At 49.4% G+C, this 19,720-nt stretch overlaps 1 protein-coding gene across 34 annotated transcripts in view; it reads left to right on the top strand.

Moving 5' to 3' along the window:
- KCNMA1 (potassium calcium-activated channel subfamily M alpha 1) overlaps positions 1–19,720 on the top strand; it is a 702,509-nt gene that overhangs the window by 214,209 nt on the left and 468,580 nt on the right. For all 34 annotated transcript variants that reach the window (XM_057506035.1, XM_057506055.1, XM_057506052.1 and 31 more), the window contains exon 2: positions 8,624–8,785. In XM_057506035.1, coding sequence (XP_057362018.1) covers positions 8,624–8,785 — 162 coding nt within the window. The remainder of the gene's footprint in view (positions 1–8,623; positions 8,786–19,720) is intronic.

Here is a 19,720-nt window from a genome sequence, read left to right as displayed (position 1 = left end):
AGGAACCCGAGGCAAAAGGGTGGTAAGCGACTTGTTAAAGGTCACCTGGCCTTTTTATGCTGTCACCTTTTTCCCCCACAAAGAGCTATGAAGAGCAGTTATTCACACACAGCACGGGGGTGCTCCTAGGAGTGAGAATCTGGGCAGTGTACCTGGGAAGCGACAGCTAAAAATGCCTGTGATGATGAAGTACCTTATCACCAGCAGAGAGACCCAGTAAACATGATGGTTTGCTGACATCCCAGAGCAATTGTCTTTGCCTGAGCTTCTTTTGCAGCTAATGTGGTCTGAATGTATGGACACTGTTCCCCTTCCCTTCCCTGGAGGTATAGCCTGTGCTTAGCAAACTCAGTAGCTGCTGGGTGGGTTCATCTCTTTGAGCGTGTGGGGTCCTGGGGGTTGGAGCTAGGGCTGCAAGGTTTGTGGGAGGCTCTGACCTGCCAGGAGAGGTTGGATGGTGGGGAGAAACCAGTTGTGCTGACTCCAGGTAGGGCCCGGGTCCTCTGCTGCCCTGTTTCCCCCACCCCTGAGTGTGAGGCTGACCACCTGCTCCCTCCTCTCCCTTCCTAGAAACTCATACCAGGAAAATCCCAGCTCGTGGTGTCCCACTATGCTTTATTTGCTGTAGCTGCTTTAGGTAATCGGCCTATGCCTAATACAGAGTATTACCGGTCCCTGGGAGAACCCCACAGCTGGGCCACCCTCCCAGGGTGGGAAAGAGGCTGCTGGTGGGATTTCTTCTTGGTCTGTTTGGAAGAAGTGGTGGTGGCTGGGCATTGCATAGCAGTGTAGGCCTGGTGAAGACCTGAGGCAGAACTCCTAGGACAGTGGCCTGCATGGAGGTACTGGAAGCCCCATGGGTTTATAGGTATCGAAGTTCAGGCATTTCTGGGTCTTAGGCCAAACTTGGTACCAGGTCTTAGCACCACAGAACGTCATATTCACTGCCATGAAAAAAAAACATTAAGAATGCAGCCTTCCTACCTTTTAGCCCAGAGCTCTTCACCCTGCCACCAACCTCCTAATAGCAGGGAGAAATGCCTGTCCTGTGGTCAGCTGAGGGCAGCTGTATTCAGGGCTGCCTGGTCACTTTTGATGGATGAGTGGGGCAGGGAGAAGCAGGGAGCTGCTGCTGGGCATGGGGTGAGTACAGCAGGGGTGGGGGGCGGTTCAAGGCAGATTGAAGGAATAATTCAGAAGTAGAATCCGGCAATGTAGTCTTTGGGGGAAACAGCTTTCTGATGTTGGCCAGGGAAATCTGGGGACAGAGTGAGACTGTGAAATAAGGAGAGACAGACATGGTTTCCTGGTCCTTCCTTTCCCTGCAGCTTTCTGGAAGTTGGGTGCTCAGGAAATGTCCCATGGTACCAAAGCCCTGGGCAGAGGGTCCAGGCATGGGACTTCCGGGAACAGGAGGTGCTTCCAGAGCTCCCCACTCTGGCCCCAGAGGAATTAGGAGAGGCAGTTCCCCACCTTCCTCCCCCTCAACCCCCAGGCATCTCAGCCTGTGGGACTCCCCAGGACTGCCTTTCAAGGCCCTCCAAGGATGCAACCAACACCGAGCGAAGCCCCGTCTTCCTTGGTGGCTTCTGCATAGGGAATCTTGATGCTTAGCAGAAGGACTTCACAGCCTGTCAGCTCAGCCACATTCATTTACAACTCGCATTGCTCTGTGAAGAATAATTTATAGTTCCAAGCTGGTTCTTGGCTGAGAGAAGAGCCGTGTTCCTCTATCCTTGATTTAACTGCCCTCCCAAGGCACCAGGGACCTTGAAGAAGGGTCTCTGAGGTACACACAGTACCTGGAAGTGGGGCAAATTGAATGCTCATAATGATAATAAGCCTTTCATGGGCACTTTGCAACAGCCTATAATCTTTGTGTACACATTGTCCCATTTGCTTCTCAAATTGTCCTTGGGAAGATGTTAGGACAGGTACTGTCCCTTTTTGGTGTCAGACAGCTGAGTTTAAATTCTTGCTGTGTCTTCTTGGACCAGCTACTTAGTCTCTCATCTGCAAATGAGTGCCCTTGCACCTACTTCATAGAGCTTCTGTGATGACGCTCAAAAACGGAAGCCAGTGTTATAATCGTTACTACTAACTAGTCATATAATCTGTTCTACATATTGTGCATGCCAAGACCTGACTTCCCATTTGCTGCAACCCCCTTCCCTCCCTTCCCCAAGAGGTATCAAGTGCTTACTCTGAGCTCATACTGTTTCATTGTTGAAGATACAGCCATGAACAAAAGAGAGGAAAATTCTTTCCCTCATAGAGCTTACAGATAATAAAAGATGATTGAAGTTTGCAGCTACCAGATGTGGTAGTATAAATGCTCTGAGGAAGAAAAAGTCCTGGATGGGGGTGTTCAGGATGGGGTGGCTGTCATTTCAATGGGGGTGGGGGTGGTGGGCAGGGAGGCAGTCACTAATAAGGCAATGAAGACCTGAGGAAGGTGAGGGAGCAGCATGGGCTATCGCGGGCAGGGTGGGGGGTGCAATCAGCTGCGAGATTGAGGTGGGCCTGGGACATTCTGGCAGCACGAAGGAGGCCGATGTGGCTGGAGTGAGTGAGTGAGTGGGCGAGTGATGTAGGATGGTGGCAGGAATGGGACAGATGGGGTGGGTCAGACTGTGTGAACACTGTGACGTATCCTCTGAGTGGGATGGGAAGCCAGAGAGGGTGTCGAGATGGTAGTGACATTATCTGACTTATTCTTTTAAGAGTAGTTTTACTCCCAAATGATCACTGCTGCTCCAGATCTGGAATGAGGAGCTGGTGTCCAAGGAACTGAGATGCAATTAAAGCTGAAACAGACCTGGAGCTTCTGGGGGAGGCGCAGCAGGGAGCAGCAAGAGGACTCTGTGATACTCCCGGTGGCTGGCCCCCATTCCTGATACAGGCACCCAGCAGGTGTGGTATCCAGGGTTGCCTTAGCACTGGGCTCAGCCTGACAGGTGTCCAGGCGACCATTCCTAGGGTGGGTGAGTGAGGCCAGCTAGAAGAGAGCAGGTGTAGTGCGGCTCACAGGGAGGGTGTGGCCAGCATGGCAGGCCACCTGACAGGACATGGCAGTGTCAACATCCTGTTGTGTCACAGGGGGATAACGGGCCTCCCCTGCAAGGTGCAGCTAGGTGGGGATCTGAGAGCTGAGCCACATGCTCTGTGAGGCCTGGCTTTGGGTTGCAGGACCCCTTTCCCCACAGCATTTCTTCTTGCTCAGAACCAGAGGACACCTTCATAAGGCAGGTGGTACTTTCAGCAAGTGCTGTGGTCCTCCTTACCAGATTGCAAGGCAGTGCTCTTGCTGTTTACAGAAGAGCCTTTGTGAGATGAATTGACTGGTCCAGGGCCATCCAGAAAAGCCAGGCTTGGACTTGAGCAGGCTTTTCCTGTCTTAGAGCTCTTCCTATCACACCACAAACCCAAAGTTCCCAGTGTACTGGGTACAGTTCAGGAAGGATGAAAGACAGAGAGCCTGGACCCTGAGGATTGGGGGCGCAGGGCCCTGGGATTAGAATGGGCTTTCTGTCCAGACCTGGGCCAGGGCTGCTCCCACTACTGGGGAAAGCCGGGTCCTTTGAAGACAAGAAAGACTGCAACCTATCATGGCCTCACATCCAGACTTCAGGCCAAGTGGAGGTTCTGCCAGTCCCAGGAGTACCAGGGCTCTGGGGTGCAGGCCATGCAGCAGAAGGAACTGATGGGTAGTTACTGACCCCTTGGGCTAGATTTGGAGAGACAAACCATCTCACTGGGAAGGCAACAAGAGGTCAGAGAAACAAAGCCCTATGGGGATTTATGTCTTGGCTTGGTGGTTACCTGACAGGGTCGGGGGGCATTGGGCCCGTGGCCTCTCCCCAGACCCTTGGTGTTCTCATCTGTCAGTGAGGAGGGTCAGCATCCACAGGGATTGTTGAGGTTCCTTCCCAGGCTTTGGCCTTTGATTCCTGTGATTCAGGGGAAATGCCCAGACACCCAACAGATGTGTGCTCTGAGTAGAAGCACCAGGTGACTATGGTCCAGTCAGGCCCTTGGCCACAGTTCATGAAGGAGGGGCAAGGCTCTCTGTGGCTATGTCAGCAGGAGGTCACTGAGAGGAACACTAAAAGAAATGGGGAGAAGGCAGACAAGGGGTGCAGCCATGTGCTTGGGGCCAGCCCCATGAGAGGCTGCCTGTGTGCCTGGACAGTCGGAGGGGACTGCCAGTCTTTCTGCTCTCCAGTGTCCCCCAGGCTCCTGTACCTGTACCCTGGCCCTGTAGCCCTCCCTGCCTTCTAGTCTGAGCACTGAGATTAGATTGTATCCTGTATTGTCCCCAGGAGGCAGTGGTGGCTTGTTTTATCTCAGACACTGGTAGGCAGTGAGGGCAGGGCTGGAGGGAAGAGTGGCCTCTAAAGCCGGACTGAGCTGCCTCAGACAAGGTAGCCATGTACAGCCAGACCTTCACGTTGCAGGACACACCCCGAAGTGCCCTTTTCTCCATTTCTTTGGTGGCCTGCCCAAGGCTAAGGTAGCTGGAGCCTGCAGCTAGCAGGGTTTCTGCCTGTCTGTCTGTCTCTCTCTCACTCTGTCTGTCTTTCTCTATCACACACACTCTGTCTGTCTTTCTCTCCGACTTCCCTGGAGGACGAGCAGGGATCAGCACCAAGTCTCTCCTGACACCAGGGGGAGCCTGTCTGAGCCGCTCGCGGGTCCTCCCCATGGAGTGGCCACATCCTTCTCTGCAGTGGGAAGTGGGAGGGTCGGGGATGGATGGATGCCCACTTCGCCATTCAGACGAAGTGCTACAGCTGCCCGAAGCGGTTTTCTTTGGGGCCCAGGAGAGAGAACAATGTGCAGGGGCCCAGGAGGCAGCCTTTCTCTGGTCCCTGGTCAGTGTCCTCGTCTCAAATGTGAGGTCGATCTGATGGAGTTCAGAGGATCTAGGAGGTCATTGGTCCAGGGCTCGCTGGGAAGCCCTGGCCTGGATATGCACATGGCTCCTGCTGGAACCCTTCCAGAAGGTGTGGGTTCCTACCCCCCGGGGCCCAGTGCCTAGTTGAAAAGTTATAGCTGTTAGAACTTACACTCACTCATCCTCTGTTCTGTATATTTATTGAGGTTTCACTCTGGGCCGGGGTCCCTCCCAGGGCCACCAGTCCATGAAGTGAGGCCACTTGAACTGAATATCCTTGGAGGCAACAAGTCCCGTCAATGGTGTTCTGTCTTGGCATCTCTAACTGCCAAGCCTCATGCCAAGCGCTGCACATCACTTACATCGTGTAAACTTCTCTACCACTGTAATGGGGTTGGCATGCTTGTCCCTATTTTACACAGAAGACACCGGGTCTCATGAGTAAGTGGCAGCTTTTACATGGCTCAGCTTAGAAGAGGCAGAGCTGACCGAAGCCCAGGTGGGCTCTGTGTCCAGCCTGAGCTCTCAAGCTCTGTGCCTTCTCCTGAGAAATACCTGCCCTCAGTTGCCCCTTCTGTAAAATGAGGGTTCCACATGCCTGTGGGATTTATTTTAAGCTTTAAGAGAGATGGTGCATAGAAAGCACTTAGTGTTTAGTTGCTGGCACTAAGTTCTAGATAAACAGTGGCCAATCACTATGTAATAGCTCTGCTCCTTACCTCTCCTTCCCGCCGTGTGTCCCCAGCAAGGCCATAACCTCTCTGGGCCTGCGCCCCCTTTTCTACAGAGGATGGGTTTAGATCTGTTCCTGGTGAGAGATGCTTTGGCCAGAGTGAGGTCAGAGGCGGACAGAGGCTTTCCCTCCAGGCCCCGGATCGCTAACCTGGCCCCTGGCATCAGGCTTTGTGGAGCTCCCCGGCTCCTCCCTCTCCCCACCACTCCTCCGGTCCTGCCTCCCACACATGGTAATTAAGCCCACAACATCTAGTGTAAGCAAATAATAACAAGGGCATTATCTCTCTTTAGTCTGTGTTCTTCCTTGCCTATCATAAAGTAATTAAAATAATGAATGCCTTGTAAAACAGTAGTTAAGAGGGCTGGTAAGAGGGTGTGATCTGCCATATACCTCATCTGCTCTGAATTATTGATGCACTGAAACTACTGGGACTAGGAGGACTCCCTGCCGCCCAGCACTTTTCATGCCAGTTCCCTCCTTCGTGGTCTGCCACGTGGCTGTGGAGCCTGCATCCCAGGGCTGCATCCCCAGAAGCAGAGAGCTCGCCCTCCAGGCATCAGGCTGTGGCCATAGACCAGCTCCTGGGAGACACTGCTCCAAAGGAAACACTGGAGCCTCTGATTTGAGAGCCTTTTTCCTACCCCAACCTCCTCTCTGTCCAACCCACTTTCTCTAGTTCTGAAAGAAGGAGGTGGCTCTGTCCCTGAGTGAAGGGAGAGGCTGGGAAAGAGCTGGGGGTTAGGTTCCATGTCCCAAGTCAGATCAGGGTAGGGATGACCACGCTGTGCCAGTATGATTAGGAGCAGCGGTTCTCCAGGCGGGGTTTCCAGATGAGCAGCCTCCCTATAACCTGGGAATGTGCCAGAAATGCAGGTTCTGGGGTGGCATCCAGCACTCTGTGTTTTAACAAGCGCTCTAGATGGTTTTGATGCCCTCTTGAGTTTGAGAACCACTGTGGCACAAGGAGAAGCAGGAGGTGGTGGGACTAATTAATAGGCTGTATCATGTGCCATTGGGCAGTTTAATCCCACCCATGTCTATAGGGCCTGCAATATCGTCCCCATTTTACACAGGCGTCCTGCAGGGCAGGAGAGCTCAATCTCCACCTTCAGTGACTAAGGCTGCCCCTGGATTAGGGACTCCATCTCTTCTAGGATACCCTTCTGTGCTGTTTCCACATGGCTGAGACCCAGGATCCTAACAGGCCATGGAGACCCACCTTAGGTGTCTTGGGAAGCAGGCTCCACAGATGTCAGCAGGCAGCTCCTGATATGCCCACCCTGCAGCTCCCCCCACCACCCCAGGCCTCCTCTTGGACTGTTCTAGCTCCATGGGGCCAATACACTTGGAAATAACACGAGCGCCCAGTGTTGCAGTGCTCCTCTCCTCCCAGCTTCCCAGAATCAGGGGAGGCCGGAAGGGAAGAATCAGGTGGCAGGAGCAGCTTCCTGCCTGCCTGCAAGTCCCCAAGGGGTGACTCATCCAGTGCCTCCAGCCCTGCTTTCCTCTCTGTGCTGCACCCCCACTCACTGCAGACAGAGATTCCCCCTTTACTTCAGTTCACAATGATCCCTGGTGTCTGTTTGGTTTGTTAATTAATTCTAGGCTTTTAAATGATGAACGTAACTTGTTGGCACCTTTTTATACATATATCTGCAAAAATAATCTCAGTGGGTATTTGAGTAGGGGGCCCAGTTACATTTAAATTTTCGATAACACGTTTTTACTATGTTCCATGCAATATTTGAGGTATGTGCTAAAAATGTATTTGTTGGTTGCCTGAAATTCAAATTTCTCTGGGTGTCCTGTATTTTATTTTGCAACGCTAAGCTCAGGCTCTGTAGTCAGTAAGGGCCAATACTCAGAACTCTTTCTATGCATACGTGCATTGTTCATGTTTCTTGAGCCAACTATATGCCAGGCACTCAGGGTATACAAGTTAGGGGAAGTGGACTGTAAATGAAATAAGTAAGTCAGTTGCAGAGTATCTTAGAGGTTTGAAGTGCTGTGAGAAAAGTAAAGCAGAAAGGTGATGCTTTTGGGAGGTAGAGTTGGGAATTTTTAAAGGTAGCCAGAGAAGATTTCATTGGAAGGGTGATAACTGAGAAAAGACTTGACGGAGGTGAGGGAGTAAGCCATGGCCCTCTGTGGGAGGAGTGTGTTTCAGGCAGAGGACACATTGTGTGCAAAAGTGTACAATTTTAGGGCCCCACTGGGGCTCAGTTATCTGGTGAGGTCAGCCTCATTTCCTCAGGTACATTGTTAGCCACAAAGGGGGAATTTATTGTCTCTGTAACTAAAAGGGTCTCGTGTAAATTTCAGGCACAGTTAGACTCAGGTGTTCAAATGAAGCAGCATTCTGTCATTTCTCCTAGTTTCCTCTGTGGTGGCTGCATCCTCAGGGAAGAATTTTCTCTCCTACTCTTTCCAGCAAAAGTCCCGGGCTTGAGTTGTATTGTGTTGGCCTGGATCACAATCATCCCTGAACTGGTCACTAGTGCCAGAGGGATGGAATGGTCCGATTGACCAGTCTCCATTCCCAGCATGGACCTCAGTTACTTTTGAACCACACGGACTAAGATGAGGAGACAGGATTTCCAAAGAAAAGAGAGGCTGCTTCTGTGAGAAGGGTTCAAAGAGTGGGCAGGTAGAGACCACAGCGTGCTGATCTCGCCTCCTTCAGAGCCACTCCATGATCCTAGATAGGATGCTTGCCTTCCTGAGCTTTGCGGCATTTTTTCTTTAAAATGGGAAGAGAAGCGTTCATTCTTTCTTTCAAAAAGACATTTTAAGAGGAAATAAAATACTCTTTTTAAAAAAGACTTCTAAAAAAAGCTATCAAGGCCATAATCCTTCTCTCTGACCCCTGAGCTTTCAAGCCATTTCTCACCGCTGCTGGGATGCTTCTGGCTTTGATTATTTTGGATAGGTTGTGTTTTTTAAAACCTAGTTGGTCCCTATGTCTCAACCCTTGTTCTCTCTGTTGTCAGGAGGCCCAGAAGATTAACAATGGCTCGAGCCAGGCGGATGGCACTCTCAAGCCAGTGGATGAAAAAGAGGAGGCGGTGGCAGCCGAGGTCGGCTGGATGACCTCCGTGAAAGACTGGGCGGGGGTGATGATATCTGCCCAGACATTGACTGGCAGAGTCCTGGTGAGTCTCCAACTCCCTCCTCACACGAGGAAGTCTGCTATCTGGTCCATGATCCCTCTGTTTATAGGACGTGATGTTTTGCTGTGTCTTCTCCAGGCCACTGGTTATTGAAAGTTGGGGGTGAATGGCAAGTGCTTATGTGTGGTCATGGAGGAGAGGCTGGGTTCTTTGGGCACATCTGAGTTAGTGGTTTGTGGGGGTGGGTTGCAGAGTTGGCCCGTGGGAGGGGCAGAGAGGGTCCACTGGGGAGGATGTGGAGCATTTTCTCTGCTGGCAGGATAGGTACACGCATGCATTCACATGCACACACACAGCTTGATAATCTTGGAGAAAAGAGAGGCAAAGAAACATGTGCTTAGAATTCACAGAGGGCCCCAGAATGCCAGGATCCAGGGAGTTCTCAGTATGTGTGTTCTGTGTGCGTCTTTATTGGCCTTCTGGAGATCGGGCTGTTGTCCTCTGGCTGCCGAGCCGAGAGAACCCCTTTTGAGGGAAGCTTCCTGATCTGCCCTGATCTGGGTCCTGCCCGTGGTGGAAATCCTCAGTCATACTCATTGGCAATCATAGCCACCTGAGACTGCCTGGTCGCATGCTTGGAGCACTGTTTATGTGACCTTATTTCTGGTGAGGCTGAGTCCTCGCCCCGTTAGTAGCCAGAGTTCATCCTACTCCTTCTCTGGGCATTTACTGCATTCTCTCTGGTATGCTCATATGGAACTTGGTTTTTCTGATTGGCCTCATGAACTCTTGGTTTTGCAAGGATTGTGGGTGAGACAGGCCTTGAGCGACCAACACCCCCGTTTGCCAGGACACCGTGTTTCACAAGGAAGTGGAGGTGGCTCACTGTGGGCTGTGCTTTGTGTCCACCATCGTTGTCCACCCTCCAGGGTCTCCAGTACGGTCTCCATTTCTCCCTTGTGGTTGTCCATGAGTAGATTCTATGTGGGCAACTTCAGGAGGTTGAGTTTTGGATCTGGGCATTCACATGGGAAGAAATGGAGGCAGTGCGTTCCATACATACGGTAGCGATGGTGGACAAGGAACAGCAGGCAGTTTGGCTGCTGCTTCCATGGGGCCACTGTGGACCATTCTGATCATCTTCATCAGCATCAGCCAAGAGTTGCCGAGCAGCAACTCTGGGCCAGGTGCTTTCTCAGTCCTATGGTAAAAGGCAATGATACTAATTCCATTGCAACATGGACGGAAGTTGTCGAAGGGATGTCTGGAGGAGAAATGCTGTGAGTACAAGTGTGTGCGTATGTCAGGAGGGAGGTTGAGAAGGGGGAAGTAGAGGAATCAGGAAACCTTCATAGGGCTTCACAGGGAGAAAAGCCTTTGAGCTGGAACTTCCATTTCAAGGGGAAGTAAGCACATGCGTGATGACACAGAAGATATCAAAAAAAAAACATACTTGAGCTTGAAAACAAGAAAGGGACCACTTCATGGTCAGAAGCTGAGAAGCTTTAGAAGCTGAGAAGAATACCTAATAGAACAGAAAGTATCTGAGTCGAGTTCTGAAATGGGAGCTAGAATGAAAGTCAAAGGAGAGGAAGTCATGGTAAGGGGGCAGCAGGAGCAGAGGAAAGGCCTGGCACACGGGGAATGCAGCCCAGGTGGCCAACACAAAGGCACCTGAGGGGAAGTAAGACCGGAAGGTGGGTGGAGACAGCTTGTCAGGTTTTCAGATGCCAAGTTTAAGCATTTGCACTGATTTTTTAGGAAAAGGAGATTTTTGAAGGAGGGAGTATTATGATTGGTGGTTGTGCAGAGAGAAATACAAGTGGACAAGTGGAGACCAACTTGGTAAGGCAGGAGCTCGGAGCTGCTGGGAGAGTTAGGATAGTGAGCCCCTGGCAGCTGTGACAAGACACTAACATATTACTGGGGTGGACCTGGTGGGCTCAATCCAGCGGCAGGGGCAGGTAGGTGGACGTGGATGACATGTGCAAGCAGAACTCACAGGCTAAGTGCACCCAGCAGGCACTTCGATGCTGCTATAACATTACCTATACTAACTAGAGCATTATCTAGAGCCAGGCACCATCCTGGGAATACACACTAGGATCTGGTTGAAGGGTGAGGACCTTGTATCCATTCTGTATCTCCCATTTTGCTGTTGTGTTGTAGGGGTTCATCACAGGAAGCCAGCAAGTTAGTCTACTAATGAATTCATCTCAGTTTTACAGGAACAGCAGCGACTTGCCCAAGAATTTGCAGCAAGGTAACAGAACCAGCCTGGTTAGTACCTGTAGGCCTCTGGACTTCCCATCCAGTGCTTTTTCTGCATGATTACTTTCCAGTAGAAGATAGCCTCTTCTTTTCTAAGCCCCTGCCAGCTGTCACTTTGGCTGTGACATTTGGACCTTACTGTCTCTGAGCCAATTAGGTCCTGAGGCTGCTTCGCCTGCTTCTTTGACATTTGCACGGACAAGCATGGTCTGCCTGGGGCCTCCTTTCCTGCCCATGATGCCAGTTGCTCTCTGCAGGTCTCCTTGGAGAAAATACTGCCCAGGCTGCTCTGGTGCATGCAGGGAGGAGCAGGTCCTGCTGTGCAGAGAGCAGAATCTCAGAGCTCCAAAGGGTACCTTTAGAACAGGCTGCTCCTTTAGGAGAAGGCAGGTACTTGCCCTGAGCAAGGAACAGATTTCACACTGAAGTCTCAGTGTACCAGAGAAAGCAGTTCTGCTTGCTTGGACCCCAGAGCTGTGTTTGTCTTGTGCTGTCCAAATGTTTATCCTAGTAACAGTGGGACCAAAGCAAGACTAGACGCCCAGCTGTTCAGAGTTTCCCTTTTCAATTTTTAATTTGTTTTCCTTGACACCCAGCTCAGGAGCTTGGCCTCCACACCTGGGCCCCCTTTTTCACCTGTCTCTTTGTCACAGGTGAGTCTCAAAGCTGGGGCATTGTGGGTAAAGTCCAGGTGGGGACGGATTCTCCAAGACAACCTCAGCGTATCTGGAGACTCCCCTGTTGTCCAGGGTCTCTCAGATGAGTACATCATCCTGTCAGTCAGTATTTCTCAGCTGTCCCAGGCACTATTCTAGGCACTGGGCAAAAAGCAGAGAGCCACAGAGATCTAGGGTAATACTTATTTGTATTAATAAGCTAGATACAAAGTTGTAGAGCCCAATGTAAAAAATGACCAACAGTAGGCACAATTCACCTGTACTTTTTATATATAGTCAAACCTAGAGCTTCATCATCAAAGTGATAAAAATTCCTTCTTCAGGTCTCAGAATAGCCTTTCTTTGCCATGACACTCACCTTGGCGCTTAGGTTTAGCTTCACAGAAACAGCAAGACTGGACAGTCTTCTGTTAGAGCACATGGCTGGCAGACATCAAAGTAAACACTAGGCTGTCAAACATTTCTGTTCCCTTTATCTTTTTCCAGATTTGGAAATATACTGGGAGAACTGATGATAAATTCCACTTTGGGATTTGAGTTGGCCCACACCGAGGGGCATTTCAGTGTAGTGGCAAATGCCATTGAGGTATTTCCCGGCCCTTTGGGTATTGTTGGGGACCTGCTTCTCTGCTTCTTGTGTCATCTGCTTTATGTACAGACTCTGAGGATAAATAGTAATTTATATCAGGGATTGCTGTGGTCCTCCCTGGTGGACCTTCAGGGGACACTCTAAATTGGGAAAGGGACTGTGACCCCCTTTGTGTAGTGGCTGCTTGGAGCCAAGCTCTTCGCCCACTGAAAATACACAGAGTCTCAGGGTTTGCATTCTATGTATTCACATCCTCTGGCTTCCTCTGCACATGTCTTATTTCCCTTTGCCCTGAGTTCCTTACTTTTGTATTTGTACTTTACATGTATGTGGTTATGTGCTTCATATACTTTTGTGAGCCAGATTAAATCTTTCTAAGGATAAGGCATATAAATAAAGAGGAAAGAAAAACACAGCATAGGCTTTTGTGTCCTTTGGTTGTACTTTATTGAATTATAAGAGAAAATCAATATTAGAGATAGTCTAATTCAGGGTTGGCAAGTTTTTCTGTATGTGGCCAGATTAATAAATATTTAGGCTTTGCAGAAGATAGGGCCTCTGCCACAACAACTCTACTGTTGTAGTTTGAAAGCAGCCACAGATAGTACATGGGTGTGACTGTGTTCCAGTAAAACTTTACAAAAACAGGTGGCGGCCCAGACTTGTTTCATGGACTATAATGTTCTGACACTTGGTCTGTTCGACTCATTTTATAAATAAAGAAATTGAAAGACAGACATTGAAAGAAACTCCTTCGGAAGGAATTTCCTAAGGTTACAGCACACATACATACTCACACCATCTCCGTTAGAATCTGTTCCTGAATGTTCATATGCGTTTCCACATTGATTTCAGAATGACTGTCTCCTGAGGAAAACTGTGTTGTGGCCCAGTATGGCCTCACCTCAGTGCGTAGTCAGGGTCTGTACTGCCTGGGCTTTACCTCAGCTCCTTTACAGAGTCAGTGTTTTATGCTTCTCTGCAAAGGCTGGTCTTGCCAATACAGCTATCAGCTACTTGAGCAAAGATAGAGCCCTTAGAATTTTTCTTTTTATTTATTCCCTCCATAATCCTGTGATTCTACATTTGAATATTACTCCAGGAGCATACACATCTAATCCAAGAATGGAAAACATATGCTACTTGCTTTACTGTCTGGGAGATGATTTGTCTAAGTAAGGAGAAAGTGAAACGCCAGCCTTTCCCTTTGTCTTCCTAAATATACTGCACATGTGGCATTACGCATTAATATTATATACATAGTGTGGACCATTCTGTCCTATCTCCTGGAGCCCAGAAGATAATATGTATCAAATATGCCTTTCAGATAGAAATAATCCTATTGGTTTAACAGAGCTAAATAGATCCATTCACTGCTGTGCTGTTTGCACATTAGATTGGACCAGTTGAACAAAACGGAGGCATACACTTAATCAAATACATGATATTTGTTGCCTTAATTTCCCCCTTTAGCTGGCTCACGATGCTGGTGACTTTTCTCATTGGCATCCTCTACTTTCCTTTATCAGTGGTGCCTGGTGGCATACACACACGGCTCACGTTTCCATCTTGCTCTTCCTCTCCTTTATGCTCTCAACCCCACCTTTTTAAATTATTATTACATTTTAGGCAAATCTACATAAAATTCAAGTATTACCTACAAATGCCTTATGTAACAGAAATCCCAGAGATTTCACAGGCCTGTATTTTTAGTAAGAATGTCCCCATAGTGACCAGGTAGACCTGCTGTCTGTGCACTTGGGAGTAAATTGAGATTTTGTTTGAGTTTTTTAAAAATTTTAACTCTCCTATGTGAGGCTTCTTTTAAAGTAACCATGTGGTAATAATTCTCCTGCAGGCTTAATACTGGCTCTTCATTTTATCCTGTGCACAGCTTATATTTTGGATATGAATCAGTAAGTTAAAGTCGGTATTTCTTTACATTATTACACATGAAATTTTGTCTTCATCTGATGAAAGATGCACTCAATTAGTTATTTGTGACCAGGCATCACCAGGTGGGAAAACCGGAGTTAGAGAAGTCACTGAGCCCCGCAGGTACCCCCAGAGGTAGAGAGCTGCCTGTCCCTGGAGACGGCATTATCTAACCTAGTGGTGCTGGTGCTGACAGTTGGTCAGACTTTATGCTCATTGCTTTGATAAGGTTCCACAGAAAATGAGATCTAGGAGATGCTCCAGGATAAAAATGGTTCCCTGGAACTTGGGAAGTCTTCATTTCTCATCCCCTTTTATAGACTGCCAGTGCATATCTGCATGTAAGGCTCAAAGAAGCCCTGCGGTAAGAAAGCAGAGAGACTTTGTTTAGCCCAGCGTTTCCCATACCTGTTTCACCATGGAACCCTTTCCCCATTTAACCCCCATGGACACTGCGAAGAACACACTTTGGGAAACATTTAATTAGCCCAGGAATCAGGAAACTATAACCCAAAGGCTACATCTGGCTCGCTGCCTAGTTTTGTATGACTCACAAACTAAGGGTGGTTTTTACATTTTTAAATGGTTTTTCAAAAAATCAAAAGAAGAATATTTGTGACTTACGAAATTATATGAAATTCAAATTTCAGTGTTCATAAACAAAGTTTTTTTGGGACACCACCATGTTCACTCATTTACATACTGTCTGTGGCTGCTTTTGCAACATGCCACAATGGCAGAATTGGGTAGTATCCAGAGTCCGAAATACCCAGCAGCCTGAAAGAGTTACTGTCTGGCTCTGTCCAGAGAAAGTTTGCCAGCCCCAAACTAGATCATCAAGTTCCCCTTCTGCTCTATGACTGTCAATATTCCTCTCTAAGTGGCCAATGGCCTTGAGCCATAGTTCCCTGTGGTGCAAGGTAATGGGTAAGACGTACTGTCTATCCCCCTCTTATAGAGAACAGACGTTTGCTTCCACATGTTCAGCAAAATGATTTGTAGAGATGGGGAAGCAGAGGCCAGAGCTAGGTGGGCCCCAACTTCCATACCAGGTTCCCAGCTGGCTTTCTCCTTCCCCAGGTCAGTGGGATATGTCTGGCATTCTGAAGCAGCATCACTCCCCAAGTCTGTCTCCCCCTGCTTGCCTGCATCCTGTGCAGTCAGCCCCAAGCTCACGGCATCCCAGAGTCTGTCCCTACAATGCAGGACCCCCAGGCTCAGGCCCGCACAGCAGCTGGGCTGCATGGCTGGTCTGCAGGCCACGTGCTATTGCGCCGGCCTCTGCAGCGCCTTCTGTAAGGAGCAGCTGTTAAATTTACTAGCTGGTGTGTTGGCTCCTTTGACTGCTTCTGAGAAAAAGAAGGCGTTTCAGAAATCAATCCTCAGTCGCTCTGGAGAGAGGAAGAGCCTCTTGGCTGAGGAGCAGCGTGCTTCATCCCGGCCTCTGATCACTGGCTCCCGAGGCCTCCTGGCTCTGGTGGAAGGTCTCTCTCCTGGGGCTTCTGGGGGAGCAGGTGCCTGTGTTGTCCTCCTACCTCATCCATCTGTCTAGGCCACATACCTTTGTTGGTGTCCCCAGTGCACAGCGCCAAATGGAGCGCCCAGTCAGTGTGTGCCTGATGAGGAAGGCAGAGCACTGCAGGGCCTTCCCTTGCCAGTCACCCTTGCCTCTGCTCTGTTTCCGTTTGCTGTCTGGCCTGGGAGACAGGCGCCCTGCCCGTCACTAAACCAGCATCATCTGAAGTGCTCCTACTCTCTTTTGATTTCTGGTTGTCTCCTTGTGTCTCTTTCTCATTTGATTGGAACCAACAGGAGGATAGGTGGAGCACTTAGCTCACCCTGATCTCCAGCTCCCGCTCCTTGTCCCTCCCTGGGACATGCATCCTTGGGAAGGGAAGCTGTGGCCCTGGACAGTGGAGGGCTGCTATACTTGGTACAGTAGGGTGGCTAGGGACCCGGTACCTGCAGTCTCCTGCTGAGCCCCAGCTCCACCAGACTCCAGGGCCTCTACCCTGGGTAGTTGCTCCATCTTTTAGTGCCTCAGTTTTCCCATCTTTTCTGTGGGCATAATAATAGTCCCTCCCTCATAATGTTGTGAGGATTTGATATGTCAGCACATGTAAAATGTCTGTAATAGTGCCTGTTAACGTGGTTCGTGCTTAATGAGCATGAGTTTTTATTATTTTTGTTATTGTTGTGGGAGCCCAGTTGCCACATTGTGGAGGAAATGGGCTGGTGTAGAGACACACAGGGGTAAGAAGTGGAGAATAAATCCTATCCTGCAATGGAGATGGAGCAGCCTGCCGACCTCACCAAACTCAGATGTCTGCTCAGAGTACTGAGCTTTCTCTGGTTATACAGGCATTTGAAAGGGGTCTAAGTATTCCAGGCAAGCCCTGGTTTGGGCCCAGCCAGTTGATGGTGTTTGCTCTATGCACACAATTTGGGCCCTGTCTTTTCTGAAGTTGGCGCCTGCTGGCATGACTCACCGTTGTCCAGTCAGCCTGGAAGTTCTCACTCCATATAGCCTCGTTGAACTGGCAGGGGGCTGGAGAGCGGCTGGGCTCTCCCTGGAAGCTGTACACTGGAGGTGCATATGTCACAGAACAGGCCTTGGCAGGGTGACCTATGAGTCTTGTGGACAGAGCGTCACATGAGCTCACTGTGGTCCCCATGTCTAGTCCTCTGTGGGTGTCAGGCACAGCTGACATGGAGCTGGTTTCAGAGGGCATGTGAGACCAGTGTGAGGTGGGTCTTTAATGTCCATTTTGGTGGGTGGCAAGCACAAATCCATTGGAAGAATTGTGGGAAAGTGTGCTAAATCACCAGAAGATAAGGATATAGATCCCGCTGTACATACATGCAAGGCATCTCCTCTGAGCTAATTCATCTATTCCTTCAGATATTCCTGGAGCACTGATTAGGTGTCCGGGGCTGCTCAGGACACTGGACACTTGTTGGTTCTTCTAACAGAATCTGCAAAGTGAAATTGTCCAAAGTGTTGAAAATGAAAATGCTAGGCTTGCAATTTGCAGCAGTGTTTTCGGTTGGCAAAGAAGTAGTTCAGTGATCAATCAGAGTCTGTCACCTGTCCGTCAGCTGCTGGACAGGCCTGGGAGCCTGACTCTTCTGATCCTGATCCCACATCCTGTGTGTTTCTGCTGCTGGACCCTAGAGGCCTAAGCAAGTGTGTCTATATGAAGAATGTCATGCTAATCCTTCCCCGCAACCTCCCTCCCTCCCTCTCAACCAGTAAAAGCTGGTTACCCCCCACTCCCTGGAGGCTTTGCAGGACAGGGAATGCCTATGCATGGAAGCCACCATCTTGGGCCGGGAGAATATTCTTACCCAGCTTTTCCTCCAGGGCCTTCCCAGGATGCTGATGGTTTAGCAGCCCCTATTTCCCAGAAAAATATTCTGGTGGACTGAGACTCTCCTTAGAGCCTCCATTTCAGCTGTGAGGAAGATTGTTTAGCAGAGATGCTCAAAAATAGAGATGAGGATGCCGAAGTCACCAGCCGTTGTCATTGCCAGGGAGCACGTGCTCGGAAAGTCACACTCAGGACCACACGCAAGCTGATGCTTCCAAGTTTAGTTTACTAGGCTATGTTTAGGAGGAGGCAGACTGACTCGTGCCGACAGGCTCAAACATCCCAATTTGGTGCACTAGAAGCCCCATTTTTAGGGTCTGGGTCCAGAATGAGGCTTTTTTCCAGAAAAACAACTACTTCAGGGGAATGACAGCAACAGAAATCCACTGTTTGCCCTCAAAATTATACTGCAAAAAATGTTCTTTAGTTTGAGTAGTGAGGGAACCGGGACAGGACAATTGCTTCTCTGCATTTCTTAAGGAATTAGGACACTCAAAACCTCAGTTAATACACCATGGCCTTTTAAGTACCTGGGCTATCTTTTTGCTGATCCAGTTAATTTTAGTTCATGAAATTGGCCTGGTGCTCACATGGAAGGCACGATGAAGCTGGGAAGCCGGGGGTCTGGGTGGGAGCTTCGTTCCCAGTTCGTCAGCCTGTGGGGACAGAGATCTTCCCTAGGGTACTGACGGTCACCTGTATTTGTGTGTGCCTCCTCGCTGGGCGGGCCGACCTCTGGGCCACCTTTGTTTATTGTAGGTGGGTTAATCCAGAAAGTAGATGGACTCATCATCCTGGTTTCCTGTACCTGTGGAGAACCCAGGATCCAGTGGATAAATCTGAAGGGTTGAGAAACTATAACCTTCCTAGAACTGTTCCCAGACTACATTAGGAAGAGGCTTAATTTTGACCTTTTCCTCATTCCTCTTTTTAATCTTTGTTTTTCTTTCCTTTTTGTGGCTGTTGGTGAAGCGACTGTCCTATGGGAAATAGGGAACAGCTCACTGAAAAGGAGAAAGAGAAGACCCTGTTTCCATTCCATTCTCCCTTAAACTCAGGCTTTGCTTGCACTAAAAACAGCTGGAAACAGAGGCCGAATTTCAAAAAGGTAGCTTTTCAGGGAGCATAGGTTTCTGGATCCCTGGCTGCCACACGAACCTGCTGGGTTTGTTAGCCTCTGGGCTCCAACTTGCACAGGAAGGCGTGGGGTTTGGAATCCATTGGAAGGAGTCCAGACCATTCTCCTTGTGTGTCACATTAGATCTATCCAGAGCTAATTATATCAGCCGGGTGCTCATCGAACCTTCTGCCTGGGCCTTTGCCCCAGGGGTGGAAAATAACTTCCTACAAAGGAAAGCAGTTGTTTCAGGAGCTGCTTAATCCCACAGCCACGTGCGTGGGCTCCTGGGGATACTGCCATGAGGCTCTCGTCTCCCTCTGAGCCGGGAAGTGGGCTGCTTGGTTTCCTGGTCACCTTAGAACTCTCCAGGAAGGAAGTGTAGGTTATCAGAAAGAAGGAAAACAGTTTTCTCACCTGAGGTCATACAGTGTGCCTCTCTGGGCCTTGTGGGTTGGGGGCAGTATTTGAGATTTATCTGGGATGTGAAAGTGGAGATGACAGTCTCTTACGTCCACCTGAGGAAGTGTGATCAGCAGAACCTGCGTTCTTATCATGGTTCTGCCATAACCTTTCTGGTGACCTTGGATAAGTCAGTTCCCTTTCAAGGCCTTGGTGTCTCCATGGAGAAAGTGAGAGGGTAACAATAGTCTGTTCCCTTGCAGCCCAAATTGTTTCTGTTTTTTCTTATTCTTTCTGCCATCCCCAAATCAGCAAAGGCAGCAAGAGTTTACCCCAGACCCGTTGTGCACCTGGCAATAGGCTTGACACTAGGAGAGCTGCAAAAGGAGAAAGGATTGTCCTTTTCTCAGCTGCCAGAGCAACTGGAGAGAAGCAGGCTGTAGTCAGGAAGCATTCCGGCATGGCCCCCTCCCTTGGCTCTGTTTCTCATTTAAAATAAAATCTAAAATTCTCCCTGTGTGATTAGCCTCTGCCTCTCACTCATCTGTGATTCTTTTCCTTCTGGACCCTTTTCCAGGTGGATCTCAAGATGCAGAGGAGGGAAGCATCTGCAGG

This window comes from Manis pentadactyla, chromosome 8 (genome assembly GCF_030020395.1).
Source record: "Manis pentadactyla isolate mManPen7 chromosome 8, mManPen7.hap1, whole genome shotgun sequence".
Classification (NCBI taxonomy): Eukaryota; Metazoa; Chordata; class Mammalia; order Pholidota; family Manidae; genus Manis; species Manis pentadactyla.
Note: the sequence above shows the minus strand (reverse complement) of the source record. Positions and strands in the feature narration are given on the sequence as shown.